The sequence below is a fragment of the Mastigoproctus giganteus genome, chromosome 4 (assembly GCF_048544385.1).
Source record: "Mastigoproctus giganteus isolate SK-2022 chromosome 4, ASM4854438v1, whole genome shotgun sequence".
Classification (NCBI taxonomy): domain Eukaryota; kingdom Metazoa; phylum Arthropoda; class Arachnida; order Uropygi; family Thelyphonidae; genus Mastigoproctus; species Mastigoproctus giganteus.
In genome coordinates, this window is record NC_143578.1 from 67071633 (window position 1) to 67091637 (window position 20005).

Here is a 20005-nt window from a genome sequence, read left to right on the forward strand (position 1 = left end):
AAGGATCTTTAATGTTTTGTCTATTTTGCCATATGGTCTTAAACTATGTATTAGGTCTGTACAAATGTGTTCTCAAGAACTGATGTGCATCTTGTGTAGCTGTCTACTTTTATATTCTTACTCAATTTACCATCTACTTAACCAAACTTAGTACATATGTAATCCACATTTCAAAGCTTCATTTATAAAACAACATACATATACAATTAATTTTTATAGTAATTTTCACATATTTTACAACTTAGCAATGCTGAATTTTAACAGGAATGCTAAATGCATCGGTAGTACTTTATAAAGTTACAAACCTGGATATGACATCTGTTGACTTTGACACTAGCACCTGTTTTTCAGGGCTTGCATAGTGGCAGCTCAAGTGTGTGAACTGGCATTAAAAGATGTTAGTTTTCAGATTAAAAAAAAGTTGTCACCTTAAGCAAATAAAAATTACAAAATGCTCAGATCAAATAGAAAAATTTCAAAAACCAATATTTAACTGTAAACATACAAAATTTACAACCGAGCTTCATTAAAGGAAAAGGATTTTCCTTTATCACTCCATCACCCTTTCCATGGGTAGAGTGGTGCAGTATTTAGATTGTTTCATAATTTAACAAAGTAAACTGGAAGGGGTCATGCCATTTGTATAGAGCATGTGCAAATTCACACATTTTTGTCTTATGCATCAGTTTATATTATGCGATCCCTACAGGATGCTTATTTCTTTGAATATTCACTGCAGTGGTCTGGTCTGTCACAAATATGACTTTTTACATATCCGAAAATTTACATGATCAAATAACGAATCCACTTCTGGAAAATCACAGACGGCAGTAGCCAGTTTTATGCATGGATACCAATAGTAGCTAGTGTATGCCTTTCTTGCGTTGAGTGATGCTGTGAAAAACCAGAATAACAAGGCAGCTGTGAAAGAGTCTGAAGGAACTGTGTCAAGAAAGGTTGAAGGCTGATATGATAAATGGGATCCAGTGGGGCATCTGGATCATCATCATCGTCATCAAGGAGTGTGTCATAACCTATAAGTGCAAAGAACTGATTAGCATTACAACTTAAACTAATTGATTACATCTTTGAATTATGTTCAATTTGATTTTTTGAAGCAATGTGTGAAGGGTATTTGAAGTTTTTAGCCTACAATGTATTTCATTACTTAAAAATAAAATAAATACACAAATGTTAAATTACAAACATTTATATACATGTACCCTAATTTTAAGAGCAATATCTTAATTATTATTCACAAGCTAAAATGTATATATAGTTTTGAAGGTTGTTTCAGCATAATCTAATAAATTGTGCCTATGCATGCAGAGATTGTTTAAGAACTCTACAAGATGTGGTAGCATCTATTAACCGTGTTTATAAGTACCAGTAGCCATTTTTAATTTTATGAGAGTTTCTAAAATTGACATAGGAGGCACAACCTTTCAACAAAATTCAAGACAGTGCAGGCCTATTCAAGCTGAAGTTGAAGAAATTCAGATAAAGAAGTTGATGAAACTAAATGAAATAACACAAATATAAACAAAGAATATTATAGCAACAAATAAATAAATAAATAATAAAGTAATGACTTTTTTTAATATTTTTTTTTTTTTTAATAAACTTTTTCTTTTGATTTCATTTTTGACAATAATCTCACTCTAATGTTTGGGTATAAAGTCAAAATAGGAAAAAAATAAATATTTAAAAACACTTGGGTACTGGTTTTTCCAAATTTTATAAAACTTCCAAATTCCTCAAAAAACTCACTTGTGAAAGAGTTAACCGTTTTTAAAATAATAAAAAAAGTGACAATTTTACAGGAGGAGAGAGCTATGTAGTAATGAAATACCCTTTTCTGAAAGGACTCTCCAGGAAGCAAACCCACAAGGATATAACAGACATTATACAATGACTGTCCATTATACAGTATGAACAGCATCAAGAACCGGATTGCTATGTTCAAAGGGGACTGTAATCACCAAAGATGAACCCAGGTCTTTATAGCCTCTATGTAAAGCATAAAAACAAAATGCCGTGATGCTGTTCACAACCTGTTTCTATCATATTGACAGACTGGATTACAATACAGGAATCCGACATACAGAAATTCGACTTTACATAAGTTTTTGCCGGCCAGTGCAAATTTAAAAAAAATCGTGGAGACGTATTTTCCATTGCTTAGAAAAAAATGGAGGTATTGTGAAAATGTTGTAATGTGAACCAAATAACTTTTTTTTTTTGTAATTCGTTCCAAGTCCTTGGAAGTTGAAAATTTCGCTATATTACTAAGCTATTTATTTATCCTTCTAAAAGGTCATATTTATAAATGGAAATTATAAATATGACCTTTATAATTTCCATTATAAAATTTCCAAATTCTTATAACAGAAACACGTGATAACAATTTCATCGTTATCATATGTTCCTGTTATAAGAATTTCCGAATTTCCGGTTTATTGAGCTTTTCCATTAGTGCATCTAACTATAAATGGGTAGTAAACTCGATCTTATTGCATTTGCGACAATGCCGATAACTGCAATTGTGTGGGTTTTTACGCTATTATGGAGAAATGTCTTCCCCTTCACTGAAATCTTTAATCATATAAAAAACTAATTTTCAGAAACTTCTCTTCATTCCTATTTACATATTACAATGATGAAGGGAAAGCGACCAATGAAAAGTACAAGTGGTGGTAGTGCCAGAAAACAAAACAAAATTGATTTAGAAATGAAGATGATTAATTAAGAAGTAGGACACAGTGTGTCATCTATTGCAAGGGAATTGGGTCTTGCTGCTTCAACAGTGAATACTATTTTAAAGGACAGTCAAAGGATCAACGCACTTAAGATCAACAGTGATCACAAAACAGCATTCAGGTGCTATATCGAAGATGGAACAGCTGTTAATAATATGAATGGAAAATCAGATCCAGAAGCAAGTGTCCCTTAGTCTAATAACCATTCAAGCAAAAGCAACAAGTATTTATAAAGATATTAAGGATAAGTACGAACAAACCCAACCCAAGTTTGTGACAAGCAACAGGTGGTTTTTTTTTTTTTTTTTTTTTAGTAGTAGTTGGTGCATCGGCTTCGGTGGCCATAATTCACCTCCCAAGGTTTTTTTTGCAGTACTTTGATCCAAGCCCGAGGCGGGATTAGAACCCGCAACCTTTGGGTTGCCAGGCAGGCACTTTACCCACCTGGCTAGCCAGGTCGACCAACAGGTGGTTTAATAGGTTCAAGCATCGTGCTGGTTTCCACCACGTTAAAGTATGCAGTGAAGTCACTAGTGCCGATTCTGCAGCTGCAGAGAAATTTTGTGATGTGTTGGAAAAAATTATTGATGAAGACGGCTATTCAACGCAGCAAATTTTTAACATTCATTGGACTGCTTTGTATTGGAAAAAAAATGCCATATCGAACATACATTGCCAAAGAGAAAAATACAATGCCAGGTTTCAAGGCTTCAAAAGATAAGGCCACGCTCTTGCTTGGGGTTAATGCAGCAGGAGACTACAGATTAAAACTACTGCTTGTGTACCATTCTGGAAACCCTAATGCATTTAAGGGAGTCAATAAAGTCACCCTACCTGTGCATTTCCGATCGAACCAGAGAGCTTGGATAACAATATCTCTTTGAGGATTAAATGCTGCTTCATTCCCAAGGTTGAAAAATGCTGTAAAGACAAGGATGCTCCTTTCAAGATTTTGCTTCTATTACCATATTTCTTCAATTCTAAGATGCACCTTTTCCCTCCTATAAGCAGGGTGTGTCTTAGAATTGATGGCGTCTTACAATCGCATTTTGTTTTCGATTTTTCCCATGCTTTGCACAGCACCACACGTTTTGTTTTTATGCGGAAACCCTGCCTTCAAATTTGACTGTTATCTCATTCTCCAACAATTCCATTGGAGAATAAAGTGGGCATGGGTGATTTCACTAGCTTTTTTGAAATGTGAAGCCACCATAATTTCATTATAGTGGAACTCACTCAGTGAAAACTGGGAAGTTGTGTTTGTATCTTCGAAAGTACGTAAGAAGTGGAATTACTGTATTTTGTTAATTTTGATCCCTCATTGCACATTAAAATGTCAAAAAGATTGCACTACGAAGCCGCATTGAAACGAAAAGTTATTGTGTATGCAAAAGAACATGGAAATAGAGCTGCGGGTTGAAATTTTGACATTAGTGAAGTAAATGTTCATCGTTGGAGAAATGATTGTAATTCTATATTTTTGTGCAAAGCAACAACCAAGTGCTTTACAAGGCCTAAGAAAGGAAGGTTTCCACAAGTCGGTGAAGCTGTGATACGTTTTGTAATGGACACATGTGCAAAAGGATTACCCATCATTCGACAAGCCATGCAATTGAAAGCCGGAGAAATTTCCAAGTCCCTCGGAATAGAGAAAATAATTTTTAAAGGCAGTTGCGGCTGGTGCGACAGGCTCATGCATCATAGTGGATTATTGTTAAGGCATCAAGCATCTATCTGCAAAAAAATTCCTGCAGACTTTCACAACAACAGGTGATGAAATTAAGTAAAAAAAAAAAATTAGTTTAGTCAAATTGAAAATGCTGATGAAACCTCAGTCTTCTTCGATATGCCTCGAAATTACACTGTCAACACTAAAGGTGCTAAAGAAATCAAGGTTATAAGCATGGGATACGAAACGCAGTGTATCACTGTGATACACTGCTTTCGCCGTCAGTGCATCACCACTGACGGTCGAAAGTTGCCACCATATTTAATTTTAAATTGAAAAACCATACCGAAGAATGAAATTTTCCCCAAAGGTGTTATTGTGCATGCACAAAAAAAATGGATGAATGTTGGCAGAGATGTCCTGGAAGTCTTCGTAACACACCTAGCATGCTAGTACTTGATGCATTTCATGGACGTTTGTCCGAACAGATCAAAATTAAAATCGTGCAAAAATGTGGTGATTTTTTGGTTGTGATTCCTGGTGGCATGACTAGCCAACTGCAGCCACTCGACATTTTTGGCACCTCCGTAGCCAGGTGGGAAGGAGCGTGATTTATTCCTACAAATAAATCACGCTTCTTGATTAGACCGGGGTTCGAGCCCATCACCACCAAATATGGAGGGTGCGGAAAGGTCAGGGAATGACCACCGCATATCCCGGAGAAATATGGCCTTAGTTGCTAATGCTCCTAAAAACCAAATAACAAACAAACAACTAACACTTGACGTTTCAGTCAACAAACCATTTAAGGATTACTTGAGAAAGAAATATGAATCCTGGCTGTCCGACAACCTTCGGCTGACACCTTCTGGAAAAATTAAGAAAGCGTCAGCATCAAAATTGGCAGAATGGGTATCAACAGCTTGGAAGCTGATCCCAGAAAGAACAGTCAAGCTCTCATTTAAAAAATGTTGCATCACCAATGCTCTCGATGGCTCAGAAGATGATATATTATGGGATAATGAAGACAACAACGGATCACAAGAATCTGACCCTGAATGTGAAGTAGACTCTGATATTGATTCAGATGTAGATATCAATGGTTCAGAAGATTCAGAAGGATGTGATGAATAACATACCTACTGATAAATACCAGTACTATTGTTGTTAGTAAATTGAATTCTATTATAATAAAAATATTTGTTAGATTTATTTTAGTGTTTTATTTTATTTATTTATTTTTTTTTTTTTCTTCTTAGAATCAAAGCTTTTTTTCTGAAATTAATGTGCATCTTACAATCAATGGCATCTTAGAATTGAAGAAATACAATAGATAATGCTCCTGGACACCCTACACATCTAAATGATTTCAATTTGAACGTGAGAGTCATATGTTTACCACCAAACAAGACTTTTCACTCATCCAACCTATGGATCAGGGTGTTATTTCAAATTTAAAAGCATACTATTTAAGCACAACATTTGCTCAGGCATTGTCTGCAGTAGATGATGAGAAAAATTTTACATTAAGAGACTTTTGGAAATCTTACAATATTTACTACGCCATCTTAAATATTAATAAGGCCTAGGTGGAAATTAAAAGTTGTTTAAATGTCACATAGAAGAAAATATGCATATGGCATTCTCTCTTTAAATAAAAGACTTCGAAGGATTTGAAAAAGACCAATCATATGAAGAGGTTACAGATAAGACTGTAAAGGTTGCAGAGCTACTTCAGTTGGAGGTTGATGCCAAAGATGTGGAGGAGTTAATAGACGCAGAAGAGAAGGAATTATCTAACGAAGAACTTATTGACTTGCAGTGAAAAAAGAAAATGAAGAAAATTGACTTGCAGCAACAGTGAAAGAAGAAAATCCTGAAAAAGCTCAAGATGAACCAAATGAAGAGCCAAGACACTTCACCATCAGAGTGATGGCAATGGCATTTCATGAAATTGCATCAGCAATGGTGAGGTTTGAGAAGATGGACTGTGACAGCAAACGATTCTTAGAAATTAACAGAAGGGTGAATGATATGCTTGCTCGCTACAAATAAATCTACGATGAAAAGAAAAAAGCCATCGTCCAGTCATCCATTAATATGTTCTTTCGTAAGGTTGAGTAGCTGATGCCTTCTAAATCTCCACAGCCCTTAACCTCTGCAGCGGTGTACTTATCAGCTGAAGATGCCGATTCTGGCAATGGTGCTCGAAAGGTAAAATTTACTGACGTTATGCCTGTCTTCTCTTTTTTTTGTAATTTATAATTTTAAAAATTTTTAAATTGCACACTTTTGTAATTTTTCCTGCACATGAGATAAAAAATTGAATAAATACAATAAATAATTCTATTTACATGTTCGTCGAACATTTCTTTTTTGATTCAATCAATTCAGCGAGCACAGTTGCAAGTGCTGCACAACCATGGGGGAAATTCTGACTTACGTAGCGTTTCGCAACTCTGACATAAGTCGGGCAGATCCTGTATATAGCAGACACTAACTATATCTTATGAACAACTCTCTCATATTGTCTGTAAAGAATTAAGGATTTTTAAAAAAATTTCAGTTAAATGCATACCAGGAAGGGAAGGGTGAATTGTGCAAAGAATTTTTGCAAATTATGTCCAAGGTTCCAAACTTTTTCAGCCAAATGGTGACTACAGATGAAACTTGGTTTCATCATTATGATTCAGAGACAAAACAGTCAACAGAATAGAATCAATGAATGACCTTCTCACCACAAGAAATTTCAAAGGGTGTCATCAGCTACCAATGCTAAAGTCACAAGACTTGGGTAATCACATAGAGACTCTGTGATTTAAGCTATGAATTATTGCCACATCCACCCAATTCAACAGATATATTCACTTCAAATTACTATCAATTTCCTATAAAAGAATAAAATAAAATCATTTGAAACTGCAACATTTTGGGTCAAATAATATTATTTATGCAGTTGAGGAGTAATGAGAGGACCAAGACAGTGGGGGTCTATATAATGAGTCTAGAAAGAAGGAATTTTTTATGAAGTGTGTGAAGAAGTGACTTCACACTGAATTGAAGTTTATTCATTAAAGATTGCTTGATTTTTTACAGTAGAATAGAAACTTTCCTCAATACTGGGTATCAGGTGATAGATATGTATATTTGCTATTTTCACTCTGATGCCAATGCTGCTGCCATCCTTGAATGGCTTTGTCCTATACAGATTTTGGATGAGATCTGGGTAAGGCAGAGAAAATCATCAAGCTTATGACTCTCAAATTGGGTATAAGGTGTCAATACTAAGTGTTTCGTTCATTGCCATTATGGATCTTAACCCATTGGAAATGAAAGGCTACTGTAGAATGCGTAACTCTTCTCAGTGTTGCACCAACTCACCTAAAAATTGCAACATCTTTAAACTGAAAATTGGAATACCTACTGTTCATTATATCAAGTGTATAGGCCTTAAGCCACAACCATACTTGCTTTTTAGAGCTGTCGATATAGATAATTATAATGTAATCTTGATTTTCATGCACAACATTAACTTCCAGCTATAGGCATGGCTTAGGCAGCAAAAGACAGTTTTGAAACGTTGCATGGTATATTAGGAATACTGGCTTCGTTTTTCATTGTTCATTCTTTATTTCTTAATCAAATATTTAATTTCTCTCTTTAAATATCAAATAATGGATAGTAGCACTTAAAACCTATTAAAAAATTTCTATAAGCTTTAGTAATTGCAAAGGTACACTTGTCTGGGCAGGGAGAAAGTGTTACCATGAAAATAAGAGTCCATAAATTATTGTCACTGTTCCCTTCTTGAGACTCCATTCTGATTTGGCTACTCATGCCAATTTTAAAAATATGTTACTTCAGTTCTTTAGTGTGGGAACATGTTATTTTAGCTTAGGTCAACATCCAGGATAAAACTTAAGTATTTAATTGATTTCTTCGGTTTATTTTTATAATTAGAAGTTTTCTATGGAGTGAAGTGCAGAAAAGGCTTTGGGAAAAGGATACAATTTCTCTCTGAATGATTGAAATGCAGACCAATCTCTCTCTCTCTCTCTCTCTCTCTCTCTCTCTCTCTCTCTCTCTCTCTCTCTCTCTCTCTCTCTCTCTCTCTCTCTCTCTCTCTCCCCCCATTTAATAATCTGTTTCAACATTTCTGCACCTAAAATTCCAGCTTCTCTTCTTAAATCAACTGCCAAAATAAGCATAGCATCATCCATATAGGCTGCATCACTAATTCTTTTCCCTTTATTCTTACGTAAAAATTATAGACCATGTTAATTCACGTGATTCACCATACTGAGCCAACATTCTATTTTATTTCTTCCGTATTTCAAAACTGGATTACAGACAGCATCTCTAGCTTGATGCATGACTGCAAGGTGGCACCATGTAGACACTCAGTGTTGCAAAGACTTTGAGCAATAATCTGATACAAGATTATCACCGGTTTTTGTATAATATGCATTTAATGTTGGTTTTACAGTTTTCATTTGAATAACCTTTGTAATTAGCCTTGATCTAAATACACATATCATGAATGAAAATAGTCAAGTTAGAAGTGGCGAAGATAAACATTTATATTGTTGCACAAGGACTAAATTACATTAACCATCACATTAATTAAATCTAGTAATGGATCAGTAGATGTGGGAATTATAGCACGAGATGTATTAAATTGCCTAGTTTGAATATATTTTAGAAAAATAATGATTAAAAAAGCATAGTGAAGAGATGAGCAAGCATCATGCTGCATTTTTTAAACAGCACAGATAAAAATTAAGACCTTTAGTGCCTAAATTTCAGACTACACATTTTTAACTTATAATTCAAAGACTACTAATACTATACCAATTAATTGAAACATTCAAATTAGGCAACCCTTGATTGATCCAGATATCAAGTAGTTAGTAAAATCATTTTCTATGCAGTGTAACTTGAGAAGCCAGTTATTTTACTTAATGCAGTAGAATAGTTTAAAATGCAACATCTCTTCACACACCTCTAAAATCCGATGCTGAAGCAAAATGTGATAAGACAGAAGACAAAGCCATGGCAGTATCTGCAGAACCTTGATTTTCTTCCACATCATCCCATTCTTCTGCCTATTTATATAAATATAAATTATAATTTTTCTTTCCTTTTGAATGAAGCAAACAGATATTTTAAAATTGCTAACACAAGGTAAAGTGCTTTAAAAAATAAAATAAAATAAAAAGCGGGTACTCAACCTCTCCAATATAATAGTTTAAATGATTTTGTTTGATCCTTAAAAGTATTTTGTTGTCCTTTTGTAAAGCCAAATCATTTTGTCAAATGATTCATTTATCAAGATTAAAAATAAAAAAGACTTAATGGGTTCATTGTATGTGTTATTATCAATTAATTCAGCATGGTGTGCATTAACTTGGTTCTGATCCTATTCGATGATAAAATCTTCAATGTAGAGCTAGAACTGGGAAGGGGGTGACAATAAGGTTTACTGTTCCCCCCATGTTCTGGTTCTACTTGATGAGCTTTGTCAATCTGCAGTAATACATCACCACTTTATGGTGTAAAATGCCTGCATTTTACACCAAGGTAACATTATAGAAATACCGTCACTTCCATGCTAAAGTTAAATGTGAAAAACAGTAGTTGATGACATCCTACAAATTGACAAAGCTCAATTCATGTATATTACTCCTGTATTGGATATCAACCAGCATACCCATATTAATCATCTGTTTTTTACAGTAAAGGGACAGTAGCATGCAGTGTAGGTTTACTGGTTAATTCACTGCTGGACTTTTTTTTTTTTTTTTTTAAAGGAGCCGATAGTTATGGAATTCAGTGTGGTAACTTCAAGGGCAAAGAATAAAAAATGTTAGAAAATACTTTGATTCTACAGTCAGTCCTCGTATAGCATGATAGTTATGTTCCTAGAAACCCTCGTGCAATGCAAAATTGTGCAATATAAACACAGGCCCTATGGGAAAAATAGGGTTAGGTGCCGACCACCCAATATTGAACACACATTTGTAACCAAAACATTACCAAACACAATAAATTATTGTAATAAAATATTGCATATGCTTTTGCTTCTATCATAAGCAAATTTGTTTTTTGTTTGATTTTCTATCGAAACAGATGACAGCCGTTCCATCTCTTCCACTTCTTTGTGTCTAGATCTAATGATTTTAATTACACTTGGAGTTTTTCCTGCTATGAAAGTTGTTTTTATGCATCTTTCTAATTCTCGGCATTGCTTCATTTAAGCCTGTACCACGTGCAATATCATATGGTCTTTCATTTCGCTCAAAGCATTTCACAATTTCATATTTTTTCTCTATCGACGGAGGCAGACTGGCCATAAGCCTTACCGGGGAAACGCCGGAGGCCGGTGTGATTTTGGCCATAAACCATAGTATGATGCCACTACATATTTTCCTGGGTAAGAATTTTTGACCCAGTCCGCCTCTGTTTCTCAATATTGCTTTTCTTTTTCTCTCTGAATCTGCAGTGTCTTCACCAGGATGCTTCCTTTTCACACCTTTTAAGTATTTTACTCATTTTTAGGGAATAAAGCACAATTACAAAATGAGGAGGCAGGCTTGATATACATAAACAAAGCTGCGTGCATGTAGCAACTGAATAAACAACACCGTAAATGCAGAGATACACTATTAACACCTCACATTTTACTAAAGCACATTTCTGGTGGTTACTACCATAAAACAATAAAAACAATTTCCAGTTGTGTTTCTCCTAGTGGAATCTGTTATAAACTGGTAGTAAACTCGATCTAATTGCATTTGCGATAATACCGATAGCTGGAATTGTGTGGGTTTTTACTTTATTATGATAAAATGTGTTTCCCCTTCACTGATATAAAAAAGAAACATAAATACATTTTCAGACTCTTCTCTTCATTCCTATCGTGTTGCGTTCAGTTGGGGTGATTCCGCGTTTGACTGCCATTTCTTGTAAATACAAAGGCGAATCATGATTTGAGCGAATTCGGTTCGTGTTATATACGATATCGTTGCCCTATTTATAAATCGCGTATGATCAAATTCGTGTAGTGTAAACACGTGTTATTCGAGGACTGACTGTATTACTATCTGAGTGAAGAGCTTCTAAGCATCAAGCAGAATAACACACCTCTACTCAGCTGGTTGACAAAAGTGCTTCTGAAGAAAACCTGGTGACAGGATGATCAGTAGGCACTTGCCTTGAATACTGGCTTTCAAACTTCTGTTGGCTCCATACTAGCTACTGGCTAGTCAAAATTATATTAATCATCTACTAATGATCAGCTATACTGTGATAAGGTTGCTAAAGTTCAGTTAGAAACTGATTTAAATTTATTATGCTTCATGTACTAACACATACTGTGACTCCTCTTTGCAAATTGAGTTTTATTATCACAATGCTTGGTAATTTTTTTTAAAAATCTAATCACCTTTGCATACCATTCAAAACCTCTCACATATCATTAGTACATATACCACAATCTGAGAAACACTTCTTTAAATTGTCTGTTAGGATTTTATTCTTCCAGATTAATTGGTTTTTGAAAAAAAATGGTGGTTGCAGCTGACAATTAACAATGCTCTGAAAGACCAGATAAATTTTGTTTTAGGTTTGTTTTCTCAATTCAAAATACACACACAACCAAATATATCAATAACTGAAAACTTATTCCATTTTCTCTATATAGTATACATGGTAACAAAATAAAAGGGATAAGAAGAAAATAAATGTAGAAGATAATAAATTTAGCTATTGTTTTCCTAGGTCAGGAAAGACACTTAAATACAGCCACTGAATGCTTGTTTTCTAACAAAAAATAAAGACAGGGTGATAAAATGGAACAGTAGCATAAATAAACAAAAGTACACAATATAAACTGAAACTACATCAAATAACAGAACAGATGGACAGAAGACTGAGGAACTCTAAAGCTGAATCCACAAAGACAGAGGAATTCCTTAAAGGCTGTCAGCCAATTTGTGGACGTACAGTACTTGTCACTTGAAGTTTTCCAGATTTTTAATTCTGCAAAATATGCAAACTAGCCCATGAACCCATGATTCTGTAAGCAGACCGGATAATTTTTTTAAAATGGAAAAATTTTAATACAGCTTGGTTTACAGCCAGAAGAAACTACGTTGAAAAGTTTCTCAAAATGTGCATTTTAATGAGAATCACGACATCCACTTTAATGTAAGTCAAGCTAAGCCATCAGGATGGTATTTAGGCCTAATTTTCACTATGACTTGTACTATTGATTATATCAATAGAGAAATTTAAAAACAATCTGTAAACTGATACGTCGTATTGCAGCATATTCACATCAATGGTGGACATATGAAGGAGAATATATAAACTGTTGTGAAACTGAAAATTGTATTCATATAAAATTCAAATTGACTACATTAGAAATTGAATTTTATATGAATACAATTTTTAGTTTCACAGCAGTTTATATATTCTCCATCTTTGGGAAATAATGTCAGGCTAACACACTGTATACAAATGAAGTGATAACAGGCATGTTCATGCATTTGTTAATGTAACTGTTCATAAACACAAAAACAAAGTAGTCACTGATAATGTATGACTTAATGAATAATTTGTAGGACATTTTAAGCGATGCAAAAAATAATAAAAATAAATAAAAACACTACTTCCTCACCTATGAAAGGAAAATACCCCTCCCCAAGCAGTAGTGTGCCTGAAACTTGACACATCTTGAGAGAACATAATCATCAGAATCTTCATGTTAAACATGAGCAGAGCCAATCTAACAATAGTGTTTAAACTGAAATTGATTAACATAAAACATATGGATATTTGAAAATTGTAAAAAAATATAAATGAATAGCTCAAAGATAACTAAAACATAGAAGAAAATAAATCTTTTTGGAAATTGGTAAAAGAAAAGGAATACTAGAAATCTTCCAGCTAAACCAGAAAAGCTGACAGATCAGTATAAGATATAATACATGATGACCTGTATTGGTTCTTTTTTTTTTTACTATGAAGTTGGCATATTTGACATTTCTCAATTTGTGATTTTGCTTGTATTACTAATGGATTTTCAAACTGCTGCAATGATGGAGTGCCTGGCTCTCTTACTGATGATGTGACACTAACCATTGAAATGGCTATATGGTGGATGTCACAATACTACAATTAAACAACATATTTCTCATACAAGGATTGTTTAGTTGTATTGTACAGTAACTAAGGCAACCTGCCAATAATATTCTACACAGATGTAGAAATAACTGCAATCTACCCTAACATAGATTAAGTTTATCTGAAAATAGTGTACTGGACCTAAATTTGCTGGTTTGTTTTTTTAAGGAAGAAATTTTTATAAGCTGCTCAAGACCTACTATAAGGTGCATAAAAACATGAGAACAGTAATCTATGTTTGAGTTAGTTGGCTTTCAGCAGGGGGTATGAAAAATGAAGATGGTAAATGGTAGACCAACTATAGTTCCATACCTCTTTTGTAAATAAACCCTAATGTATTTCCGACTCAAAAGTATTTCACAATCAATATTTTATTTTTCATTCTCAATACATACCTCTAGGTCGTCGTCGTCGTCGTCATCATCATCATCTTCATCATCATTTGCATTTGTCATTGCTTGTTCCATAACTACAGCAAGTTCATATATTAAAATTTTATACATCTTTACAAGCAGTGGAATCTGGGTCCACTCTTCTGGATCTAGAATAAAAATAAAATTCCATATAATTTAATATTCTCCTTCAGTCTAGATGAAAAACTTTTGTGCATAAAGGTAAACAAACTACTCCACTACTCCTACGTCTATTAATAAGTCCATGTTCCATCAGAATTTGAATTATGCTGGTTTGACCACAGCTTCTGGTGTGCCACTCTGTCAACAGTCAAAATTGTACCCGATATCTTCCAAGGACACACTATAACAGTAGTTGAAATGCTAATGACCCAGTATCATTTGGTTATGGTGTGTTGTGCAATTAAATGTGCATTCTTGAATGCTCACATACTGTGGCATGTGTGCAGCTAAACAGCAAAACATACTGGATTGGCTTCCTATAATTTCATTTGATGTAATTTTCATATATTGTCAAAACACTGACATTTAAAATATCTGTTAAAGGTGTTGATGGGATTGTGGCTTATCTGTTCATTATTAAGATAATTTTTGAAAGAAATCTTTTAATTCTTAATTATTTTGTGAATTACTGTCTGGTTATAGCATTTTAGGAAATAAGATTATTTGATTAAAATTATAACTAAAAAGATAAAATTGAACTTGAAATGTTCATATTTGAAAATGATCTTAATAAGGGAGAAGGAAATCAGATTTAAATGATGGAAAATAAAGAATGAAAGTGGTAAAAGTCCTCAGTTTCATTTCTTTCAATCTTGGATTGCTTCTCAACGTTATTTACACATTATAAATTTATTAACAAATATTCAAGAACTTGAGCAAAATTTTATTATTTTTTTTATAATAATAAAAAGAGATCAGTATTTTTAAATGTATTTAATCTAAATAAGATTAACCACTATTTACAGAGAATTGAACTGTATATACTGTATAATTCAATGCTTGGAGATCATGATTTGTAATGAATGCTTTCCAAAATTACTACTATATTTTTGTGCTACATATGAAAATGAAATTCCATATAATTTAATAACCTCCTTCATACTTTGCACCTAGCTTAGTGAGAGACCCATCACAAGTTTAGTTGGCAAAAAAAAAAAAAAAATTTGCCAAGGTTAGCAGAAAGGTTAGTACAGAAGTGCAAAAAGAAATCTTTCTTTATAGAGAAAATACCTTGGGAATATGTGAACACTTGCAAGCGGATTATGCATGCATGCATTTAAGCACCTAACTTATGCAAAATATCCCTGATTTTATGACTCATAGAACCAACACAATTTATATTATTGAAAGCACTGAGGTTAGAAAAATACTTATAGCAAAATAGTAAAGGGGCACTTTAATTCCTCTAGTGAGGAGGCTTCAACTTGTCAATCAACTCTAGGAACAAGGCCATCTGGTAGTTTTATGGACTCATAATGGAGTCATAAAATCAGGGATATTTTCCGTGATAATTCTGATGGTGTTTCCCCCCCCCCCCCATTAACTAGTATTGTAATTTGCAGTAAAGGAATAGCGTAAGTGGCTTAATTACAAGGTTTGCTTAATAAAATTATAAATAAACTATATCCTTTTAAATATTTAAAAGGATAGTGTTTAACATACATTCTGCTGCTGCCACCAGTAACTGTGGAGGGAACTAAGTCAAGATTTAAGTTTCATTTAGTCAAAGAAATGGAAAAGTTTCAAAACAGCACCAGAGGTAAGCACAATTCATGATTTTCTTTATATTCAATGTTAAGTGTTTAGAAATTTTACATGGTATATATATAAATTGCTGTTTTAGTTTTTTAACAGTGTGATATTATTACACTTTCACATTGCACAATGATACTGCAGCACGGTAGTACTAAGGTATAGTGATACAAGTCTAATTTATTTAAACTTGTACTCCATTCTAGCTATTTCATGTTGCATTCATGCTACAAATCTGCTCATTCTCCTCAACAAACTGGTCTAAGAAAAGTGCCCTTAAGCAGCCAGTACCACAAATTGTGTGGATGAAAGGTATGCTAAATGAGAAAGAGAGCAGCTAATGAATGGTCTTCAACCAACTGCAGAATTTCTCTTCATTATAGAGCAGCAAAATTACGGGCAAGCTACTGCTACAGATAAAGGGATGGTTGAGTGGGAGATGGTTGAGTGGGAGAAGACTGAGTGCAGTTATCAATGGACACACTATTCTTCATGGACTAATGTTATTAGTAGAGTCACACAGAGTTCGGTGCTGAGCCCATTGTTTTTTTTTTTTTTATATATATATTTTTTAATGATGCTGATGAAGGTATATTAGACTTAATGTCAAAGTTTGCAGGTGATACAAAGGTCAGTAGGGTGGTTAATGACAGTAATCAAGGTATGTTACTGCAACAAGATCTAGAAAAATTATGCAGATGGGTTGAGAAATGGTGAATGAAGTTTAACATTGACAAATGCAAGATACTTCAATAGGGTAGCAGTAATCCATGTAACAACCATGTAGTACTACACTCAGGGTAATGTAAAATGAAAAAGACCTGCTGATAATTGTGTAGTCATATATGAAGTTCTCTGCTCAATGCAGATAGGCTGCCAGGATAGCTTAGGGTTTTTCAAATGATATACAGAAATTTTGCTAGCAAGTGCGGTTCCAGTTACTACAAGTGCAGATCTAATACAATGGACCCATGCAGAACTGTAGTGTAAATGTATTCCCTGTTCACAAAAGGAGGGATCAAAGGGCAACATGAGTAATTAGAGACCTGTTAGTTAGCTTGACTTCTGTTCCAGGGAAAACAATAGTCATTGGTTAAGAAGTATGCAGGATGATCTAAATAGGAATGCAGTTATACTACAGTCGTAGCATGGATTTGTTAAGGGGTACCTTATCTGACCAATTTGATTGGATACTACTGATTGTAAAGGATTGTTCTTCCTCTAATTGTGCATGGTCACTTAAACCCCACTTTTGAAAATTCAGCAAAAATAATTAAATATTGTGCAGCATAAGCCTTAGGCTTCCTTGCTGCCATATGGTCATTACTAATACTAACAGTAAGGCAGTAACAAATGATCTGGATGCGAAAAATAATTTTGACAATACACACTTAAGTGTCAGAAAAGCTTTTGATGTCACTGCACATAAAAGGCTGCCGTACAAATTGGAGCAGTGTGGCATTATGGGCAAGTTACTGTTGTGGATAAAGATATGGCTGAGTGGCAGAGGACAATTTTAACTTATCTGCAGGCATGAAAAGGATTGTTCTTCCTCTAATCGTACATGGTCACTTAGACCCTATTTTTGAAAATTCAAAAATAATTAAATATTGTTCACTTTTTTGAAGCCACCTTTATTTTCACTCTTTTCTAAACAACTGCGAAAATGTCATTTTTTATATTAAAGCATATATTTCTAAGTAATTTTTGAAATTAATTCCCTTTAGACTTGTCGGCAAGTGAAATGCAAATTTAAGAACTCCGCTTCAAGGGATGACTGCCTGTCACTAATAGGAGAGCCCGCTGTATGAAATGTGAAGTGTGCGTGTCGTCAAGAGTTAGCTTCCAGATGATGCTTCAATGTCATGAAGCTGGAGAGGCATTATTGATTATAGGAAATGCCCACGGCAGTAAATACAACTTGCAATCAATAACTGAAAGTGATGCATGCCAATCAACACGTGCATATAATTAAGTTTAACTTAATCCATGAATTTTTCCTATTTTTGGGATATTTAACAGAGATTTCTGGAATTTTCAGTAAAGAAATTAAAAACATTTTCCAAAGCTGCTATTAGCTTATGTTTGGCTGTTGCTTGATAAGCTTGCTTTCTTGCATTATTTGCTTCCATTGATACTAATACCTCATCAAAAAAGTATTTTTGCCATATGTTTATAGAAACCTTTTTTTGTTTGATTTATATGTAGAACACAATTCTTATAATTATTATATGCATTTATGCCTCATCCTGTATATTAGTATATGCATTCATATATTAATTTGTGTGTGTTCATGAAAAAGAGTGCACTGAATGAGACATATGGAATCTCAAACTCATCCTTGATGCTTGTACTAATTACTCTAGTTCCATGCAGAGTTCTTTTTTATGCATGCTCATGCACATTATTGTATGTATCGAGGCTTCACCTATTTATAAGTTAACACTATAATTTACTATTTCGGTATTTTAATGTATTTTACTATAAACAGTGAAATACAGTGGGCATAGAAAACCAGAACCTCTCCATTCCCCTCAGAAACTTAATGGTTCAGAAGATGATTGATTGTCATCAAGAGTTTCATGGTACACCAGCATCTAAGGCTATAGTGAGACAAGTCAAAATATATAAAATATTTAATTAATACATTATAAACAAATATATAACAAAAAGGTTACAAACATATTAAACAATAAAGCACTCTAAATGTAACTATATAGATTAATCAACTGTAAAAAATTTGACTACATCTGACACATTGTCATCATCTGATAAAATTTGCTGATATGTTTTACCCAACTGTCTGAGCCTCAGACAGTTGGGTAAAACATAATGGTATTCACTGCTAAAAGACGTACATTCAACTAAAATAATCTGAACATCTCAGAGATAAAGGGAAACCTGAGTTGAACAGTTAAAAATTGTGTTAAATATCTACTCACAGGACAATCATCAGCTCTCAGCAGACAGGAATGTGTCACCTGACACATTCCTGTCTGCTGACATGGCAGGACTATTTCCTCATGGCAAACCCTGTGTTGATTAAATTGCCAATGCATTATTACAGGCCTAATCTTGCCCATCCTAAGATCCTTGCTAACCTGTATATATTTCCTGTGGATTAGATGCTTTTAGCCTGAACAGTGTGAGGTTCAGAAGATGAAAACAAGAGATTTGAAGAAGATATTGAAAGAAAATCAGAATAAGTGTAAAGCAAATAAAACTTGGGTTTAACAGGGTCATTGTTTCCATTCATTATTAGGAAGGAAATCATCGGGACTTTCCTCATCACAACCCAAACATGATTGAAACTGGTCCCAACAATACTTGCAAAAAATTACTAATCACCAATTTCAAAAAATTACAAAAAATCTTTACCAATCTGCTGTATTGGGCTAATGCAGCCCAATAATAGAGATTGTATTATATAACAAAAGTTATGCTCTCAATCCAGCGTTTTTCTTCCACACACTGCTTTGGATTTTCATTTTAATTCGGTACATTATTCAAAGTTTAAAACACAGTTGTTAAGTGGGATTAACTGTTATCTGACAAGGAGCCAAAGTGCTCCAAAACCATTCACCATAGTGCCAATACAGTAATGACAGGGGTGTTCTCAACAAAATGGGTGAATTTGAACTTCTGGTTAGGACAACTAATGCTGACATAATAGAGAGAATAGAAATATGGCACCACCTGGAAATTGGGGATAATGAGCTCCATTATGGTATTTATAATGTATTTAGAAAAGATAAGAGCGAAGGGGTCGTGATACTTATCAAAAAGCAGCCTGAGCACAAAATGAGCCAAGGCAGAAATTACATCTGACATCATCAAATCTGTGTGGTGTGACTTAGTCAGAAGTAAAGGCATAATAACAGTGAGAGTAATCCACAGACCAGAAGATTGTTAAGAGAATAATGAGTGTCCCTAAATGAAGATGGAATGAGAAAGCAAGTATGAATGCCTTACTATGGGTGACTTCAATCTTTCCCAAACTGATTGGAATATGTGGCAGCAAAACTAGACATGAGGAACAAAATTTTTAATTAAAATAGATTATTATTATTTGTACTGGCACATTAGAGAAAATACTATGGTAAGAACATTCTTGACCTTATCATTATTCACAAATCAGATGACATCACAGGACTTTAAGTACAAGAACCACTGGTAGGTAGTGATTACACAGTTGTTACCTGGAAGATTAATAATGGTGTTGC

At 34.0% G+C, this 20005-nt stretch overlaps 1 protein-coding gene across 1 annotated transcript in view; it reads right to left on the reverse strand.

The window, feature by feature from the left end:
- Positions 1-310: 310 nt before the first annotated feature.
- Positions 311-20005, reverse strand: part of Ipo9 (Importin 9) — a 358080-nt gene continuing 338385 nt past the window's right edge. Inside the window, exons 23-25 of the mRNA XM_090372279.1 lie at positions 14010-14155; positions 9431-9533; positions 311-1034 (exon numbers count right to left, since the gene is read on the reverse strand). Coding sequence (XP_090228405.1) covers positions 841-1034; positions 9431-9533; positions 14010-14155 — 443 coding nt within the window. The 3' untranslated portion in view covers positions 311-840. The remainder of the gene's footprint in view (positions 1035-9430; positions 9534-14009; positions 14156-20005) is intronic.